The sequence below is a fragment of the Opisthocomus hoazin genome, chromosome 2, assembly GCF_030867145.1.
Source record: "Opisthocomus hoazin isolate bOpiHoa1 chromosome 2, bOpiHoa1.hap1, whole genome shotgun sequence".
In the NCBI taxonomy this organism is placed as follows: Eukaryota; Metazoa; Chordata; class Aves; order Opisthocomiformes; family Opisthocomidae; genus Opisthocomus; species Opisthocomus hoazin.
The window spans coordinates 41,497,363-41,517,546 of NC_134415.1; the positions used below are offsets into that span (position 1 = coordinate 41,497,363).

General features: G+C 54.5%; 2 protein-coding genes across 12 annotated transcripts in view; both read right to left on the reverse strand.

Moving 5' to 3' along the window:
* Nucleotides 1–213: 213 nt before the first annotated feature.
* OTX1 (orthodenticle homeobox 1) lies at nucleotides 214–3,182 on the reverse strand. Its single transcript, XM_075446178.1, has 3 exons — nucleotides 3,067–3,182; nucleotides 2,363–2,514; nucleotides 214–1,630 (listed from the first exon to the last, which is right to left on the reverse strand). The coding sequence occupies exons 1-3, from the start codon at nucleotides 3,161–3,163 to the stop codon at nucleotides 872–874; spliced, it is 1,008 nt and encodes a 335-aa protein (XP_075302293.1). The 5' UTR covers nucleotides 3,164–3,182; the 3' UTR covers nucleotides 214–871.
* Nucleotides 3,183–7,066: 3,884 nt separating this feature from the next.
* The window catches only part of EHBP1 (EH domain binding protein 1), a 231,255-nt gene continuing 218,137 nt past the window's right edge, over nucleotides 7,067–20,184 (reverse strand). For all 11 annotated transcript variants that reach the window (XM_075413349.1, XM_075413358.1, XM_075413354.1 and 8 more), the window contains 4 exons: nucleotides 15,756–15,855; nucleotides 14,515–14,588; nucleotides 8,260–8,374; nucleotides 7,067–8,116 (listed from right to left, as the gene is read on the reverse strand). In XM_075413349.1, the coding sequence (XP_075269464.1) occupies nucleotides 8,026–8,116; nucleotides 8,260–8,374; nucleotides 14,515–14,588; nucleotides 15,756–15,855 (380 nt within the window). In that variant the 3' untranslated portion in view covers nucleotides 7,067–8,025. The remainder of the gene's footprint in view (nucleotides 8,117–8,259; nucleotides 8,375–14,514; nucleotides 14,589–15,755; nucleotides 15,856–20,184) is intronic.

Sequence of the window (20,184 nt, forward strand, 5' to 3'; positions counted from 1 at the left end):
CCCCCCCCAAGTAAACCAAAACTTTGTTTTAATTGCTTTTTTTTCTTCTCCTTTCCTTTTTATTTTTTTTTAATTTTTTTTCCAAAAGTTTTGGGTTTTTTTGGTCTGCAGGTTGCGCATCAGCTGGGCCGCCCTCCCCCTCCCTTCTGCCTCTCCTCCAGGCACCCCCTTGGGCCACTGCTTCCCCCCCAGCCCTGGGACGGCACAGCCGAGCTTGCACGGAGCCCTCAGCGCTGGACGGAGGACGCAAACAGGCAAAGATTCATTTTCAGGGAAGAAAATTAAAATTAAAAAAACGGTGGGGTTTTTTTTTTTAGGTTCTGTTCCATGTTAGACTCTAGATGAATGCCAACCCAACAGCATCGACTAAAAATAATCACGGTCACTGGAACGGACCTAGTATTTACATCGATCCTGCCGCTCCCAGCGGCAAGAGGCTGTACAGGACAGTGGTGAGCCGGGGGCTCCCGCACCCGGGGCGGTGTGGGGGGGTGAGGGTCCCCTCATGAAGCTGGGGGGGGGCACCGGCAGGGCAGGAGCCAGCCTGCGCCTCTGCCCGGGGGGCAGCAGGGGAGACGCTAGGCTTTTTATTTTTTATTTAAACTCCTCTTCTGTTGCATTTAAAAAAATAATAATTATAATAAACCCGCTGGAGGGGCGCAGGAAGCAAATAAATATCAGTCAGTAGAGATGGGGGTGGCAGGATCCCCCCCCGCCCCCCCCCGGGGGTATCACCACTGCTAACGAAAAGAGGGGAGGAGGAGGAGGAGGAGGAGGAAGAAGAGCCGGAGCCAGAGTCCTGCCCCGGGAGCGGCAGGGAGACCCTGGGCGGGGGGTCCGTGGTGGCTGTGGGGGGATGGTAGTCGGCCCCTCACAAGACCTGGAAGCGCCAGGACGCCTGGTCCTTGTAGTCGAGGCAGTCGGGGGAGTTGAAGTTGAGCTTCCAGGAGGCGGCGGCGGCAGCGGCGGGCTCCTTGTAGTCCAGGCAGTCGGAGGAGTTGAAGGGCAGCCCGGTGCCGCCGTAACCCTGATGGTGGTGGTGATGGTGATGATGGTGGTGGTGGCCCGAGCTCTGGCTCAGCGGGTGGTGGTGGTGGTGGCCGGGCACCGAGGAGGGCCCCATGGGGCTGAGCTGGTGGGGATGGTGGTGGGAGTGCATGGGCGCCAGGTAGGAGCTGCAATCCACGCCCCCGAAATAGGACGAGGAGGGCGGCGCGGGGTAACCCTGCCCGTACCCGCCGCCTTGGCCATAGGAGACGGGGTAGCTGGCGGAGGCGGCAGCGGCGGCAGGGCCGGCCCGTTGCATGCAGGACGCGGTGGCCGGCGGCAGGGGCTCAGGCACCGTCACCCCCGCCGGCGCAGCGCCGGGAGAGATGGAAGCCGGGCTCCAGATGGACGACGCCGGGGTGCTGAGCGATGCTGGGGCACCCGCCGGAGCCGACGAGGCCGAGCTGGAGGAGGAAGAAGAGGCTGAGCTGGAGGCCGCTGCCGGCGGCGTGAACTGCCCGCTGCTCTCCGAACCCGAGCTCTCGCGAGCCGGCGAGGACTTCTTCTTGGCCGGACGGCTCTTGGCCCCGCCGCCACTCTGCTGCTGTTGTCGGCACTTGGCACGACGGTTCTTGAACCAGACCTGGAGCAAGAAAATGGGGTGCAAGGGGATGAGCAGCAGGGCGAGGAGGGGCGGCGGGGCAGGAGGGGGGGGCCCTTTGGACCCCCCCCCCCCTCCCCCCCGCCGCCCCTCCTCGCCCTAGAAGCACCCACCCAACCTCACCCCAGCACCAGTTCTCCCAGCACCCACACCCAGCCATTAGCACCACACACCCCCACACCCCGAATAAAAAAAAAAAAACAAAAAAACACACCTGCCCCGCCTGGCACCCGGGCCACCCCGCATCCCGCCCCCAGCAAGGATGCCCACAGGGCCAGCGGCTGGGGTGTCCCGGCTCGCGCACATCCCCAGTGCGGTGACAAAACACCGTTTTGGGGGACAGATCTTGCCTGCATATCCCACCCCAGCCAGGCATCGTCAACCCGGGCAGGTGTCGGAGGGATCACCCCTGGGAAGAGCCGGGGTAGTGGGGCTGCTACGCCCTGGGGCAGGTGGAGGGCGACAGAAAAATATTCATAAAATTAATAAAAAAGAATAAAGTAGGAAAATAAGAGCCCCCTCTCCCCTGTTTTGCCTGGACGTCCCCACGGCAGGACAGACAAGTGGCCGGGAGCCCACACGCATCCCAGCCCAAGGAAACGGGGATGAGTGTGGACGGAGCCAGGTCCGAGCAGCACCAGCCGAGCTGGATGCTCCCACCCCCCCTGCCCACCCCAGCGGTGCGGGATCCCCCCCCCCCCGCGGATCCGGTACCTGGACTCGAGATTCGGGCAGGTTGATCTTCAGGGCGACCTCCTCCCGCATGAAGATGTCGGGGTAGCGGGTCTTGGCGAAGAGAGCCTCCAGCACGTCCAGCTGCGAGCGGGTGAAGGTGGTGCGCTCCCGCCGCTGCTTCCGCGGGGTGGCTGCGGGCAACCACGGCCACGCCGGTCACACCGGGTCCCCCACGCACCTCCCACACACCCCCACTCCGGGACAGGGCCCTGCCAAGCGTCTCCCCCATCTCCGACCCCAGAGAGCGGCGGTGCCCCCCGCACACCCCAGCCCCACAGCACCGAGCTCTGCCCACCCAGCGCCAGACCCTGTCCCGCTGCAGGCAGGGCGAGGGGCAGGGGCTGGGGAAGGGTCAAGCCCGGCCCCGCCGAGAGCAGCGCAGAGATTTCGTTGTGTCAAAATAAATCTACTTTTGTTTAAAAAAAAAAAACAAACCAAAAAACAAAAAACAAAGCTTTTTCCTGCTTCTTAAAAATGCCCGCGGGAACGACGGAGCCGCAGGGATGGGGGAAACTCAGCTGGAACCGGCGCTGTCCCCCCAGCCCAGGCCAAACCCACCCCCCATCCCACCCCAAACCGTGCAGCCCCACGGGCTCCTCCAAACCCTCCCGGGACAGAGCTTTTCCCCGGGCAGCCGCCCGCCGGAGGGGGACGGGGCAGGGGCCGCGCCGTGGGGCACTCACCCGGGTACCCCACGGAGGGATGCAGCAGGTCCATGGCGGGGCCCGTCAGCCCCAGCCCGTTCATGCCGTAAGGGGGCTGTTTAAGGTAAGACATCATGCTAAAAGCCGGGCAGGTTTCTTCCAGAGTCCCGCAGGAAAAAACGAAAAAAAAAAAAAAGAAAAAAAAAAAAATTCAAACGTGTCGGGTGGGGAGAGGAAAAAGAAGGGGAATGGGGAGGCCCAACAAAAAGAACTCCCGAAAAAACCCCAAACAAGCGGCAAAAAAAATAAAAGCCAACAACGAGTAAAAAACGGAGCACAAAATCGGGCGTAAAAGGAGTTTTTTTCGTTCCGTCCAGCCGTCGCTGCCGCGAGGTCCTCGGGCGATCGCAGGCAAAGGGAGGCAAAAAGAAAAAAACAAAAAACAAACAAACAAAAAAAAACAGAAAAGAAAAAGAAAACAAGAAAAATGACAACGACAACGGAGGTCGGGAAACAACACGGCGGATTTCTTCCCCGCGCCGAGGCGATGCCGGGAGCGCCTGGGGAGAGAGCAGAGAGGGGCGGGTGAGGGGTCCGGCCGCCCCGCGCCCCGCCGGGGGGTCCCGCGGCTGCGCGCTCCCCGCGCCGGGCACCGCGCCGACGGCCTTCCCTGCGAAATATCGTTATTAATTATTATTATTATTTTACACCTATTTTCTTTTCAACGAAGGCGAGCTGCGTGCAAGTGCCGAGAGGCAACAGTGCCCAGCGATGGGGAGAGATAAAGCAATTATTTAAAAAGATAATTGGATTAGGAATCAAAAGGAGGTACCAGAGGAGGGAAGTATAATTAATTTAAAAGCGAGCAGACGGGGACGTTTTAATTAGAAATGGGTAAGAGTTAAAAAGGGGAAAAAGGAAAAGCGAGAGCGCCGGCGGCCCGGGCCGGGGGTCTCCGTCGGGGCCGGGGGGACGCTCGGGAGCCGCCGGTTCGCCGGGCAGCGGCCGGGTCCGTCGGCAAAAGGCAGCAGATAAACGCGGAGGGGAGGAAGGGGCGGAGAGACCCCGGGCGGCCCTGTCGAGCCCGGCGGCCGGGACCCCCCCAAACTCCCACCCCCCCCGACCCGCGGGCGGCCCGGCCCGGCCCGGAGCTCCGGGTGCGGGGGCGAGGGGCACCCCCGGGCGGGCCGGGGCCGGGCGGCAGCGCCGTGACCCGGCGTTGCGTAACTTTGCCGGGGAGCGCGGCGGAGCGGGACCGTCCCGGGCGGCGAGAGGGGGGGAAAGCGGGAAATTAAACGGGTTTTGGGGGGGAAGGAAGAAGAGAGAAAGAGGGAAACCCCCGGGCAGCCCCGGCCCGGCTGTGCCGGCCCCGCGTCCCGCCGGCGGGGCCCGATCCGTCCCGCCGCCGCCCGCCCCGTCGGGGAGCGCGGTGCCGCCGCCCGCCACACCTGCGCGGCCCCCCGCGGAGCGACCGCCGCGTCGGGGGCTGCGCGCCGCGCTGGGGAGGGCCGGGCCGGGCCGGGCAGGGCGGAGCGGGCGGGGGGCGCGGAGGGGGGCGGGCGGGGGGTCCGGCAGGTGAGAGGCGGGCTGGGGAGGGGGCCGGGGGGCGGGGGCGAGGCCCGGGGCCGAGCCGCGCACCCCCGACTTGTCGGGGCGCCCCGCGTTTACCTTGCCGGCGGCCCGCGCTGTCGGGGCGATGGAGCCGCGGCCCTGATGAGGATTGATCACCTACCCCCGGCCCTACCCTTGTATGTGCGCGCAAGGCATCTGCGTAACCGCCCCGGCGCCAATCCCCGGCCGCTCCCCGCCTGACTGACAGCCGGCCGGGCAATGGCAGCGCGGGGCGACGGCTCCCTCCGCGCCCCCCCCGCCCCCCCCCCCCCCCGCGTCCCGCGCCGCTCCGCGCTCCCCCGCGCGCCCGCGCGGCCCGGCCGTGGAGCGGGACACGGGGGGGCGCGGGGCGCCGCGCGATGTCCGCGGAGCGGGGGCGGTGCGGGGGGGGGGAGGGGGGAGATTTGGAGAAGTTGCGCGGGGGGAGCCGCTCCGCGCCCGCGCAGCTCAGGCCCCTCTAACAGCGGAGCCGCCCCCCCCCGCCGCCGCCCCGGACCCCGAGGAGGAGGAGGAGGAGGAGGAAGGCTCCGCCGAAAAGTTTCGGCCGCCGCCTGCGCCGGCGCGGAGGGCGCTGCTGGAGGGGGGGCACGGCGCGGGGAGCCGGGGGGGGGAGGCCGGGGTCCCGCCCCCCTCCCCATCCCGCGGTGTCTGGGAGTCTCGCCCCAACTTTGTGCTTTAAAATAATAATAAAAAAGCGCAGCGGCCGCACCTTGCCCCGCGCGTCCTGAAGCGAGGGGCTGCTCCGCGCCGCGGGGGGGGACGGGACGGCGGGACGCGACGGGACGGGACCCCCCGCGCAGCCCGACCCGTTGCCCGCGGCGGCGGGGGCCGGGAGAGGGGGGTGTCGCGGAGCCCGGCGGAGCGGCCCGGGAGCGCTAACGAGGGCCCCGGTGCGCGGCTTTTGTTGGTCTCCCCAAACCGACTCCCTCTAATTGCGGCCGGAGCTGAAAGCGAGCTAATGTTCAAAGGCGCTGCCCGCCGGCCCCGGCCAGAGCGCGGCTTTCCTCCCCCCCCTTCTCTTTTTTTCTTTTCTTCCCCTCTTTTTTCCCGGGCGAGGAGGGAACCGTGTAATCCGGGGGGGGGGGGGGGGGGGGGGGCGACGGGCCGAGGGGGGCAGAGGAAAGCGGGTTTACCGGCTCCTGCGCTCACCCACGAAAGTCAGCGACGCGGGCATCTCGCCCCGCAACAAAGGCGCCGCGGCCCATTCACAAAAAGCGAGGGGGGAGGAGGAGGGAAGAGGAAGGGTTTGGTGGGGCAGTTCACCCCCCCCCCCCCCTTCTTCCAGCCCCCCTCGTTTTGCCCCGGTCCCGCCGGGGCAGTTCCCGGGCCGGGCTGCGCTCCCCCCCCCCCCCCCCCCCCCCCCCCCCCGCTGCCGCCTTCCCATCACTTCGCCCCGGCCGGGGCGGCCCCGGTCCTGGCGGGCAGCAGCCGCCCCCCGGGGGTGCCCCCCCCCCACCGGGGGGTATCTGCCCCTCCCCCTCCCCGCAACCACCGCGGCTGCCCCATCCCCTGTTGCGGGCGCCTCCCCGCAGGCTGGGCCGGGGGCTCGCCGCCCCCCGGGGTGACGGTCCCGGCCCCCTCCCCCCCCGGCCCCCCCTCCCCCCCGCCGGACGGAGCCTGCGCCCTCCCCGCTGCTCCCAGGTAAGGTCGGCGGGGGGGCGGGGGGCTGCGCTGGACCCCCCCGGCCCCGTCGGCGGGGAAGGGCAGGGGCAGAGGGGGCAGCTGGGGCCGGCCACGGGGCGGGGGGGTCTTGCGGCCCGTTCTCGGGCCGGGGGCAGCGCGGGACGGACGGACGGACGGACACCGTAATTTTTCCCGCAGCCCGGCGGCTGAGCTACTTTTTTCGCACCGAAAGACAGACAAGCACCGGCCCCCCCGGGGTGGGGGTGTGTGTGGGGGAGAGATGCCCGTCCGCCCCCCCCGCCCCCTGGGGGCAGCCCCAGGCTTCGGGGGCGCCGCGGGCTTCACCGCCCTCTCCCCTCCCGACCCTCCCCTGCCCTCCGCGGCCGCGGAGCCCCCCGAACGCGGGTGTCGTCCCCCCCCTCCCCAGCCCCTGTGTTTGACGGGGCGCTTCCCTCCGCCGAGGGGGGATTTCTTTTTTTCCCCCGGCGGGAGCGGGTCCCAGCTGCAGCCGGGGCCGCCGGCCATGGTGGGGGACCCTCCCGGGACGGCCGCGGGGTTCGGGCTCCCCCCGGCCCCGCGGGGGAGAGGTCCCACCTCCCCCTCCCCGACCCGGCGTTTTATTAAAAACAAACGAAGAAAACTTTTCCCTCGGGTGGGTTTCGTTGCGTTTGGGGAAGCGGGGGCGGCCCGGGGAGCCCCCCCTGCCCGCCGCGGGGTCGGGCCCTCCCTCCCCGGCGCCCGGGCCCCCCTCCCCGGCCCGCGGAGGGGTCGGGGGGAGCCCCGCGGGCAAAGAGCAGAGCGGCAGTTACGGTAAGAAAGGTTCGGCTTTTATTGAAAATTTTATATACGACTCGGTACTGTAATAAATAAACGAGACGAGCTCCACGAAGGGACGATGCGAGGGCTGGACGCGCGTGGGGGCACACGGACGGGGCGGGGCGCGGGGGGGGACGCGGCCCGGGCGCGATAAATAACGCGGAGCGGCGGCGGGATGGGGACGCGGGGACGCGGGGATGGGGACGCGGGGACGCGGGCGGGGAGCGCCGCGATGCCCCGGGCCGGGTCGAGCCCCCCCTCCCCGAGCTCTCCCCCTCCCGCAGCCGCTGCCCGGGCTTTGCGCCCCGGGAAACCCCCCGGGTAACGCAGAGCGGCTCGGCTCCGCTCCAGGGGAAACGTAAAATCGCGGAAATAAAACACTGGTAAATACAGCACATCTTTAATAATAACTGGGGTGGACCTGACCTAACTATAAAATGTAGGTAGCTTATTAAGTGTTACATATGGCAGGACTAGACGAAACCATTCCCAATGATTTTTTTTTTTTTCTTATTTTCCTATGTCCCCCTCTCTAACCCTATTACGACAAAAACGTATTTATTTCAAAACTCAGCCCTCCTCCGGCTCCAGAAACCGGGACAGACTTTGATTTCTTCTGCTCCTCCCGCACACGCCCGGGGTCTCGGCGATTTCACTGTGAACCCTCCCGGCAGGACAGCTGAGCCCACACGGACACCACGGCACGACGCGACTTTGCTGGAATGGAAACCGAAAAACCACGGAGCGGGGCCCGGCGCAGCCTAGGTCTGGCCTATGAAAATGGGGGAAAAAAAGTTTAAATTCTTTTTTTTTTTCCAAAACATCTTTTTGTTTGTTTTGTGTTTTGTTTTGTTTGTTTTTCGTGTTTTTCTCCAGTCTCTCGTCGGCATTTTAAAAACGTAAGAAAGGGCCGCGCTGCGACTTCGCCACCGCCGCGGGAAGGGCCGCTCACTGGAGGACGCATTTCTCTTCCTTCTTGGCCATCTTGCCTTTGTTTTGCTCCAGGGTCCTCTCCAAATGCTCGTCCTCTTCCTCGGCCCTGCGGGAAGAGGCGGCGGGAGGCGCGGTGAGGGGCTGCGCCGGGCTCCCCACGGCCACGGCGCCCGCGGACTTGGCCCCAACTTTCTGCGGGGGCCGTGGTGGGACACCCTCGCCCGCCACCCCGACCCCCGCCCGACTCACTGCTTCTCCTGGGCGTCCAGGTCCCTGACCAGCGCGTCCCGTTTGTTAACAAGAATAACGAGTTCGTCCAGCAAAAGCTGCTCTCGCCTCTTCTGCGCCTCGGTCTTCTGCCAGTCTGCGAGAGGAAAAACAACACAAAACAAAAACAAAACAAAAAAAACAGCGCTGAGACCCCCGCGGCCGGGACCCGGGGCTGCTGCAGTGGGGGGAGCCCAGTCCCAGTTCTGGCGAGCGATGCCGCTCTCCCAGCGCAGCCACCGGCCTTGGCTCCTCCTGCCCACCTGCTCTGGGGCAGCTCAGCGACCACTCTGGGGCCGTTTGGGTATTTTATTTTATTTGACTTTATTTTACTTTATTTTATTTGACTTTATTTTACTTTATTTTATTTTATTTTACTTTATTTTACTTCATTTTACTTTATTTTACTTTATTTCATTTTATTTCATTTTATTTCATTTCATTTCCTCTCCTCTCATTTTTATTTCCCACCCCTGCGCTTCCTGCCCGGGCACCCGACATTCCCCAAGTTTCCCTCCCCGGAGGGAAAAGCCCTTTCTTTATCCCTGCAATACCCGGCTCCCCTCCGCCAGTTTCCTCCCCGCTCGCTCTCGGCAGCCGGAGGAATCTCACACCGGGCACCATATGCTCCGCAGGAACTTTCAAAGCAGGTATCAGTTAATTAGCATTTCCCCCTTTGAAGTAAAAAAATTAAAAAATAATAAAGCCACGCTCGCCACACTTGCCGCTCTTCCCAAAGGGATTTTTTCTCGCCCTTCCACGGCCCGGCCGGAGAGCCGGGGGGCTGCGGGCGGCCCCGGGGGGCCGCCCCCAGCCCCCCGGCTCTCCGGCCGGGCCGTGGAGGGCTTGTCGCTGTCAGTCAATCCCCAGCCTTCCCCGCCTCCCTCATTAAGAAGGTAAACAATGAAAAGCAGGAGATGATGAGGGAGATAGCGGGGCGAACGAGGAGCGGGAGGGAAAGAGGACACCGGCTCCTAAAAAAAGAAAAAAAACCCAAAAAACCCACAATCCCAAAAAACCAACAACCCCACCAAACCCGGCGGTGTCCTCTTCCTCCTCCTCCTCCTCTTCCTCGGCTGCTTTCGGCTTTCTCCCCGTCGCCCCTGGGCGTTAAAACTGGCGCGGCTCGTTCAGATAACCCGAACAATGCTCCCCGCCGGTTACCATGCGGATCTCCGCAAGCCCCGCAAGAATGCGGGTGGGTTCCGACCACCCTCCCCCCCCCCGAGCCAAATTTATTCAAGACTGCGAACCGCTCGGCAGCTCTGGAGCCGGAGGGAACCCGGCCTCGCATTTAACAGATTAAAAATCGGACGCAGCCCCGGGCGATGGAGGTCGGGGCAGCGGCAGGAGCGCGGAGCCGCTTCCGTCGCGCCCTCCCCGGCCCACGGCCGAGCGCCCCGGCAGCCCTTCCTCGCCTCTTTCCCCTTCCCTCCCTCTTTTTCTCCTCTCTTTCCTTCTCTCTTTTCCAGACGCGTTGCTTCCCCCGCCGTCGCGGGAATCGCTCCCCAGGTGCGCGCAGGACTGGAGCCGTCCCCAGAACCCACGCTCACCCGGGGACAGAGCCGCCTTCACCCGTGGGGCAGCCCCTCGGGTGCCCCTTCTCACTGCCGCCTCCCCGGGAGGGGTGTGTGGGGGGGGTCACCCCCCCGAAATAAAGCCCCAACGCGGCGCGCCGCGCCGGGAAGGGGCGGCGGGATGCGGCACGGAATGTCACGGACCCGGGGCCCCCAACTTCCACGAGGATTTGTTGTGTCCGTGTCCGTCCCCCTCCTCCGCTCCCACCGCTGGGCGCACATCGGGGCGCGCGAGCTCCAGGGGACCAGCGGCCAGAAACCACCCCCCCCCCCCCCCGTCTCTGCCTGGAATCGATTTAATTGCTTTGACGGTTTGCGCTTCGCTGAAAAGCTCTCGTTTTTAAACAATTTTTAATGGTTCTTGTTGTTTTTTTCTTTGTTTTTTTTTCCGCTTCACCCCCTCGTTCTCCAGCTGTAGGCACGGCAGACCTCGGCCAAAACCCCTCGGCAGGGGCTTTGCTCGCTCCTCCGCTCCCCTTTTCCCACGTCCAGCCCCCTCCCCGGAGCTACAGGTTTCACGGCCCCGTCTCGCAGCGCTGCGGGGTCAACCACGCCGCGTTAGGGCTTCACGGAACCGAACGGGTTTGGGGCTTTTATTTTTTCCAGCATTTGCTCATTATCAGTGTTCGAAAGATGCCACGCGAAAACTGGCTGGCGGAAACGCTCCCTCGCAGTTTTTACTTTCTTTACTAGAGAAGGAGTCTGACTTCCCCCGCTCCCCAGTCCCTCAAAATAAACACAGCCAAGTAGCAATTGGTTGACAGAGGAACTGGCCCAAAGTATTTCAATAACATTTTATACGTGGTTACACCGCAGTTTTGTTTTATCCAACAAAAGGCGGCCGGGCAGCAGCCTCGGGAAGCATCCCTGTGCTTCAACAGGCAGCTGTGCTCGAGTTTGGTTCCTACCTGTTGTGCCTTTTAAGCCAGGATTCCCTCTAACACCTGTCACATACAGTTACCCGGGCTGAGGGCAGCTCTGGGAAGCCACAATATGGGCTGCGATTAATCTGAAGATTTCAGAATAATACTGATATAAAAGCTACATCCTGGACAAAAATAGGATTAAGCTCCGAGGCTGTATATGCGCTAAAAGTGTTGAAAGCTAAAGCCCCCGCGCCACCGCTCGCGACAGGCAGTTTGAAACGACAGAGTTTGCTAAATTCACGTTAAAAGTAGAAATGTTTTCAATTACTCATCTTCATTGACTTCATATTGTCTTTTTTTTTTTCTTCCACCCCCCCCCCCCCGCTTAAACTGATAATTACTTTGAGCAGACAGGCGGCCGGCTCCCATAGAAATGCTTTAATAGAAATGGTCGAAAAGTTCTCGTAGTAAAACCTTCAACCTTGCCACTATAATAAATAAGCCCGGCACTTTGATGAAAATTAACACTAGTTTTGTAAAGAGCACATTGGGGGATTGCAGTCAGGTCTTATCTTTAGTTCCAGTCAACTAGCAATCCTGAAAGAGTTTGCATCATCATCAGAGCGGGCCATTTGATAGGATTCTGCTGCTGAACCTAATCAATCTATGGAATACTGTGGCTGCCCGGTGTAACAAAGCTAAAATAGATTTACAAATGGGGTTTTAGAGGATAAGCTCCTCCACAGGATTACATATTGATTTTAAATATAAAAAGCTTATCATATAAACCATAACTACAAAAATAGTGAACCTATGCATAAATCCTTTTAGAAGAGCATCCACTTCAAACTATAAGCCAAGAACAAATCAAGATGTACAAAATCCGAAAGAAGATCCATTTCTTGGGCAGAAAATGAACACACCACCCCAAGGTGTGCAAAAATGAACTTATCTTTTCTAAGGAGGCATTAAATCTCGAATGAAAAAAAAAAAAGAAAAAAGAAGGGAGTGAGAGGAAAGGTAGCTGAAAGTCAGGCATCCCGCCGCTCGGCCGCGGCAAAACCCAGGCTCCGAGACGCAGCGCCTTGCTCGCACCAGCCGGCTGCCTCCCGAACTGACAGCTGAAATGCCTTCCCCCGTGCGCAGGCTGAAACAAACCCAGTGACCTGTATTTTCTTTGGCCTGTCAGGCAAGGATTTCAGGCCTTTCTCCGTCTCGGCAGCGGAAAGAGAAGAACACTTTCCAGCCGGACCGAGGCAGCGCGTTAACTCCTTCTTTCTTATCTCCACAGCTAAACTGGGGGGGGGGGAGTGTGTGTGGGGGGTGTGTGTATGCCTTCTTTACCACCCTCGGTCATTCACGTGTTCCGCGTGAAGTGCCGCAACACTCCAAAAGGCTATTCAGTGGCGTATGCCTCCATTTTAGCGGTTGGCTAAGAGGACACTGTCTCCACATCACTGAACATCGTAACGGTCAGCACCTCCGGCCGCCAGCGCTGCCCACACGCTGCCTGCGCAGGCAGGGCAGGCCGGCCGCCAATAAACCACCTTTATCTGCAATCAGCAGGCTGCTACCTTTTGCAAGGCGCTCTCTCTTATTCTTTTTTTCCCTTCCCCTGTCATCAACTAGCTAAGTAAATTGGTTGATAGATTTTTAAACAGCACAGTCACGCGTGGAAGAGTTGGAGCAATTTACCAAAACAGTAATTATCACCTTTCAAAGACTTTCCTTTTTTTTTAAGTTCCAGTTTGGGTTGGTGCGTTCTGCCTTTCTTTTAGACAAACAAACTGGTCCCATCCTGTTATATATATATATATACACACACATATTATTTTCCTCCCCCCTGCCCATATTTTTCAGGTTTTGAATTGGTGCTGGTAACAGTGAGATCTGTCTTTCCAACTCTTTCACGGAGCCCAAGCACTCATTAGCGATCGGCTAAACGGCTTTCAAGCAGACAGTGCCGGGATGTTCCGGCAGCCCATGCTTCTTCGGGGAAATCACATTATAAATGGTGCTTCCCCAAAAGCGCATCGCTGCACCCCAGCGTATGTCAGACACAGAGAGCGATACAGCACTGCCGCGCTCATCGAGAGGCGAGGTGTCACAAATGTGCATTTTGAGTTTGCACAGGCATTTTCTTGGGAGAGTTCCTCCTTTAGTATGTTTTTTAGGTAAAAGCAGACAGCTGCTAAAAGCTCTATCAGACTAGTAATCTTACTCAGGGTTAAAAGGCTAAAGCGGACTTTATTGCATAAATAAAAAACCCCCCAAAATAATCAAAACTCATCAGCACTTACGTTTCCTCCCTATACCCCCATTTATCGTATCACCAGTAGCAAAAACCCAAAAACAACACAAAACCCCCAAAAGAGAAAAAAAAGAGGACTTTCCTGGGTTTTGGCATCCCTCTGAACTTACAAACAGAAATTAAAAAAGGACAGACTTTTGTTCAAGTCAGTGTGTGAATGGCATAGGCTGCCAGACATTCAAAGGCTGCTGCTAGGACATTCCAAGACAGTAAGCACACAGGAGGCAATTAAACATTGAAATTTCAGATTTCAGTCCAGTATCTCTTAGCTCTTCTCTGCTTTTAGAGTATTTTATGTTTTAAATACTTGGTCAGTACGATTCCCAATTACTCTGGTTTGTCTCTGCAGAACGTAACGTATACATTTATGACTCCAGTTTATCCGAGCATATAGTGACCGTAGTCTTATGCAAAAAATATAGCCACAGATGGAGAGATATGACAAAGGTACCTGAAACCTGCTGCATTCTTCCTACAAACTTATGCTCCCAGTGAAGTCTCCAAACTAATTAGAATTGATTTATTATGGATCAGGTACCTTATCAGGTGAAGAAAGAAATTACCATGGACAGTCAAAGGGTTGAGAGGTCAATACAGAATAGCAAAATCAATTTGCATTGATTAGACAAAAGGTCCATTTTACAGAGCCCAAAGGATTAACTTTTAAGCAAACGTCTTTGAACTATAAGACAGCATTTGTGAGTGAGAGGTATAAGCAGTGCAGCATTAGAAAACACTTAAGATATTTAAATAAGAAAATAATGCAAGCAACGGTTTAAGCTATCTGGATGTTTATTTTTTACTATGAATCATCCCCAGGATTATTGTACAATTCACTTGAAAGCCCTATGGAAAGGACGCAATTGTTTCATTTATCCCGCGTGTCAATCTTCCCACGAGTTTTCATTCAGGTAAGGTGACTAAACTCGGGAGAGTTGCAGAGAAGGGAGAAAATCTGTGCAAAGGATCGCACTAATCCTGGTGTTGCTTGAGATGAAATATTTACTTGGCAAACGTAGTGTTTTACCACCTAAACCAATGAGACTTTTTTTCCCCCAGTGAGATAGGGTTGCAAACCAGATGCTAAACGCTAACAGGAAGGAGGCTCCCTTCTGCGGGTCACCCCCTCCATTTTCTGAGGCACCCAAAGCAGCGCAATGCCACAGGAAAGCCCAGGGAGCGTTACTGCAACAAAAAGTCATAAACCCTGGACAAACACTCTTTACCTCCTCACCACTTTTTCCCAAGTTTATTCCAAGGAGACCACATTTCTTCATCCCATATCTTGGGCGCCCCCCCAAATAAAACTTAAGAATGGGATCGCGGACCCAGCGTATTTGCTGTACGCTATCACCTGAAATGATGTAAATATCAGCATTAATTCTTAACTGGGCTTCAGAAAAACCTCCCGGTTTGGTACTTCCAGGCAGCCGCCTTCGGCAGCAAGCATTTTCCTTCCCTCGGTACCCAGGATTGCTCTTACCTTCGATGGCAAGCATTGCTCTTAGCTCCCGGTTCAGCAGCTCGTAGCGCCTTTCTAGGTCATGTTCTTTTTCCCTAGGCAAGTTGCAAAAGTTCATCAATATGTTAATTACTAAATCATTAAACACTTAAAAGAACCTTTAACTTACATTGATTTTAGGACTCGTAACCGACTTTTGTCTTTAACTTTAAGCTACTCCAAACAAATGATACACAAACTTAAAACCTTGCTCAGGTGGCACATTCAGTAACAGGGCCTTTTCATTTTCTATAAAGTCGGCTTTAATTCCGTCAGTTTAACTGTATTGTGCTACAGGACGCAATGATTTCATATTCATCCTTGGAGCGGCTGTTGTGGAATGTCCTCAGTATAAAACATTCCCCCAGACCTAACGAACAAATTCCAGCATCAGTCTATTCACCAAGATAATATGACACTGGAAGTATTATCCTATATACCTTCGGCCCTAATGAATAATGAAAATTAGGCACGGGATTAGAAAGCTTAATATTCTGAAGGTAGAATCTTCTGTCAAGTTCAGACACGGCGGGAAATTCGTGAGCACGGGCTCTTCCCAGGGAAGTATGCAGGCATCTACACTAGGTGGCATTACGGAAAGAAATATCACCAGACCGAAAGGAGATGGAAAAGCAGCGCCGAGGGCAGAACGCCTCTAAAAACGAGCAGCGTCTGCTCCCTGCCTGGCCGCTGCTAGCAAAAAAAAGTTTATTTCTCCTTACTTTGCGGCATCGCTGGTACCGTCGCGCTGTGACTGACTCACTAACATCCCTGCAGCAGTCCAGTGCCGCTAGCCCGCCACTAGCGACGGGACTGAAAATTTCTGCGCAGCTGGCAGCGACTCAAATTTTGCTTTCTCTCCAAATAGTCTTCACCTGTCACATCTGAGGCACAATCCAAATCTATCTGTGCATTTCTAAAATGTAATTTTATTCTACTGTTGGGCCTTTGAAAATGTAACTGTGCTTAATAATTCTTCAATTCTTTTTTTTTTTTCACAGCTCTGGCTAATCTTGTGTCACTGCACGCTTCTCATTTTCAAGTCTGAAATATGAGAAAAACAAGTTACTCGATGCATTCCACAAAGCATCCGCATTACTCACATTTGAGGGAATATTTTTGAAGTCTAATGGGAAGAGAGCAAAAAAGTTTTGCGTCTATCTGATGGGTAAATATTCCAGTAAATTATCCTTTTGTAAATACATGTGTCCATCCATACTTACAGAAGAGAAAGCTGGTTCATTCGTCTTATTAAGGCATTCTTCTTATTAACCAGCATGAACCATTCCTGCATCATAGCTTCCTCTTCTTCTGTGTTTCTTCCTGCAATTGAATGAATTTCATCACTTACATGGTAAAAATGGTAAAAATATCTACAAGTCCTGCCGCCCAGTCCTGCTTGCTCCACAAATAAACCTCTGAAGGCAGCTATTCTTCAGCATGTGTTTTAGTGTTTACCGTGCTGATACCCTGACCTCAATAAACATCTTTTAGAAAGTTCCGTATCTTTTAAACTGTCCCGAAAGCACGATATTGTGCGATGTTCACAATGAAAAAAACCTTGCCGCTAAAAGATGTCTGGTCATCGCAGGCTTCCAAACACAAAAACAATCCTTGTGGGCAAGATCCACTCGCCCTATGTAAACCCAGCGCAGTCAGGACGACGTGGTAGGGATCAAAGTAGCTGCAGAGGAGATGGTTAATCCTGAACCCTTGGCCAAGGTGCAGGCACCTGTTCAGCTTCTCTGCACTTATGGCCACTCTTCCAGATGATGAGCTGGAAAGAGCGGCTCCTCTCCTCAACCCGCAATCAAAGGGAGCATCTGCACAAATACAAATCACTTTGGGGTCCAGGTGCCTAAGGGTCCCCATGTGTTTATGCACGGACTAGAACCCCTTTCCCCAGTCCGTGTCCATCATTGCCTCCCAGGCAGGATCAGGATCAGGATCCTCCATAGCCTACCTGCAGGCAGTGCTACGCTCTACCGGACTCTGTAAGACTCTGCGTTACCACCTCTGCACCATCAGGCCATGTGGGGAAAAGGCAGATGAGCGCCCAGAAGGTTCCTGACTGTCCTTTCCACGTGGCAGGGTCAGTCAGCCAAATTCCACTCTCTCTGAGATCAGGGACTAGGAGAAACCTCACCAAAGTCCTTTGTGGAGACTGCACCTCTGTGGTGACCTGCCGTTCTCATCTCTCAAGTTGAGCTGAGGACCAAAGACTATATGGTCCTCATAGAATTACAAAACTCACACATTTCTTACAGTTAATCTGGGAAGAAACCTGGAACAGTGGCAAAGGAGCATGAGCTGGGTCTTCCGAGTATTTCTCCCAGCTTTGACACTGCTTCACCAGAAGACTGTGGGCAGATCTCTGAGTTTAAGCACCTTGTGTGTAATATGAGGATAATCACCCGTACTGATCTTGCAAGGGTGCTAAAAGTTAGTTCTTTGATGTTTGTAAAGGGTTTTGAAATCTCTGATGCAAGGTGCTGTACACGCAGGGCTGTTCTCTTATTAACCTAAACCATAGGATCCCTAGTTGCGGAGAAGCAACTTCCAGCACCAAAAGCTGGAAAGACACCAGAAAAAATATTGTTTTGCTCGAAGAGAAAGCTTTCATTTTCTGGATGGGAGCGTTTGAAATGCGTGCACGTACGTGCCTGCCACGCGCATGTTCACACCCCAACGCCACGGTAGCGTGCGAGCCCAGATCTGCACGGAGAACCACCTCCTCACCCGGCTATGACCTTGCTGCATGCAACAGAAGGTCACCAGCCTTCTCCAAACTGTTTGATTCCCCCCACCATGGCCTGTGGGCTCAGTGATTCCACACAAGGGAAAGTAAGGGAGATGAAGAGGGAAGTGGGTCAGGTTGGGGTGGAGCTGATGGACCCACACAGCAAGAAAAAGTTACGCCATTCGGTACACTCTTCTTTCTGATGTGAGGCATGGCCCCATATCCACTTCTCACCCTGGAAAGCTCCTGGCTGATGAAACTGTTCCTTGGAAGGCCGCTTTTAGGGTACATGGTTTGCTAGCGGCAAGATGGGAAGGGCAGAGTGTCGAAAGTGGGGATGGCCCTGCAGCCTTTTTCCGAGCAGAAGCAGCAGGGTGAAGCTCCTGGATGATGGAGCGACAAAGCAAGAAATGTGTCACTTAGAAATGCTCTCCCCCAAGACCTCCAACTTCTGGTTTTGTGCAGAAAATATTATGCCACAGCACTTACAATAATATTCAGCAGTTCAGCACTCCCCCCAAAGAGGATTAAAACCTGTAAGTACACTTTGCTATTAAGTTACAGATCAAAGGCGTTGCCGTATTGGTCCATCTAACAGGGTCTGCTTTTAGAAGTAGATGATAATCAATATTAGCAAGCTCTCACTGAAATGCACCAAGTAACTGAAATTTATCTGGGGCAGAGGACAAGAAAAAGGGGATAGATGGCTTTTCTCCCTTGCAAAATGACCAGTCTACTCTGTGACGCACGAGATTACCACACTGCTGGTAAAAAAAAGTTCGCACAACCAGACATACGTGGCTGTAGTAACATTTTAACCCATTTATGACACTAAATTTGTTGGGTTTGAGGTGGTCTGGGATCTCCAGCTAAAAGATGCCATTATAAATGCAAACTCTTGCTTGAAAAAGAAACAGGAGAGAGAAATGTCTCAAAGGAGTCTGACTCGACGACGGATCTGAACTTGAATTTCATGCCATGCAATCTCCGGATAAGAACGTAAACTTCAGATATAAACTTCCATCTGTTAACGCATTCCTGTTAAATAAAGTTAGTTGCTACATGTAACAAGAAAAGATCTGGGTAAAGCTTGGAGCTGTCGAGTCAGATCTGAGCAGGTGCCTATTTTGGTATTTCCACGCTGACACTGAAGCACATGCAATATCCACAGAACGGGCTGGTTTAAAAGTGAGTTAACAAAGTCTTGATTGTTTTTACAGCATTTTTAATCTGTTTTTGTATTCGCTTTGGACCCATGTGATGCCCTGACACCGGTCATGTGATATCGGCTGCGATAGGCACAAATCCCCGGGCAGCAACAAAAGAAGAAAGAGTAAAAAAGAAAAAGCTGAGAAAAAGCTTGCAATTTGGAAAAAGGCCAATTGTACCCTGGCGAAGGCCTTTTTGATCAGTGAAATGACACATGTGTGCAATATTAATAGCAGTCGATGCTGATATTTTATTTGTTGACCGTCAGCTTTTAAATTCTTGCGCACAGAGCTGAAACAGATTCTTCCCAGGCAAGCAAAATAAAGATGAACTCCCATATATAAGAAATCTAAATAACTCTTTTCAGTAAATACGCTACCAGTAGAGCGTTACTTTGTGGTTTGGGTTGGGTTTTTTTTAACTTTGTGGAAGGATGCACGCGAAACACTTTCAACAAAGAAAAACTGAGTGTTGTGACTGCAGCGACATTGCAAGCTAAACTCACATCTACAATTTCTAAATAAAAAATTTAGAAAAAGCCTTTCTTCAACACAGTTTCACTCTGTAATACCCCGCTGCTGCTGGGGTTGTTTTTGTTTCCACCTTCCAACTGTAAAACAAGTATTTAATTGACTTGCTACAAATGCTTGAAAAATAAAACTGGGAAAACATCTGTGTTGGTCTAGGGAAACAAAAAACACTGTACAGATTATTTAAATGAAGCAAAAAACATGTTTGAGAACAAATCGATCCCATGCATGCAAACCCCTTATCTGAGCCAGTACAAGATGATGAAAATCTATAAATAGCCCACAGATCTTAAACTTAAATTTTTTTCCATAATACATGCATTACACTATTGTTTCCGATAAAAAACAACAACAACAACAACACAACCCTTTTAAAGCGAGTAAGTTGGACCATTACAAATTAATCCTGACTTTAATAACTGGTTAAAGACCCCTTCAGCTTTATAAGTAACAAAAAATATTAAAGCCTGTGATCACAGCGAGCTTTTCTCATTTCTCCTCTAACCATTTGTTATTTAATCCAATACTAGTAATCCAATTTGTCCATCAGACTTTTAAAGGGCAGAATGCAACTTCCCCAGCTTAGACACTTTTCAAAGTACAATATATTTTTCAAATGAATGCTGGATGTTTCATTTTTTCCCCAACTGTTCCTAGCTCTAATGTATGAGGAAAAAAAGAACAAGATGAACATTGTTCGTACTGATTAAGTAAGAGCTCATTAAAGAGCTGTCAGTGCCGTACTTTGAATATGCATGAAGCATATAATCAGATCTAGTACCGTCACTAGAGGAGAATACGGTAAGTACAAAGGATTGATTTAATTACTTAGAGTGGGCTGTGGTGGTAAAGCAGTCTTGTTAGCGCAAAAAGAAAAGGAGGTTGTATTCTGGCACGGTTAGGGGAAAAAGGCAGTTTTAGCTTCTGCCACAATACCTAATCTCAGGATAAAGCACTTTACATTGTAGCTTAAAATGAAGACTGTCAGTTTGCTAAAAAGACCAGAATTCATCTTATCTTGTTTAACCTCACCTGGTTAACTATCTAGCAGAACATATTTATTCTCTTTAACACGTAATTATGCTTATACCTTTTTATCCTATAGTCCAATAATGACTTCTGAAAACAGTCTTCAAATAAGAGCGGGCAGTGCTGCAAACATCATACGCATGC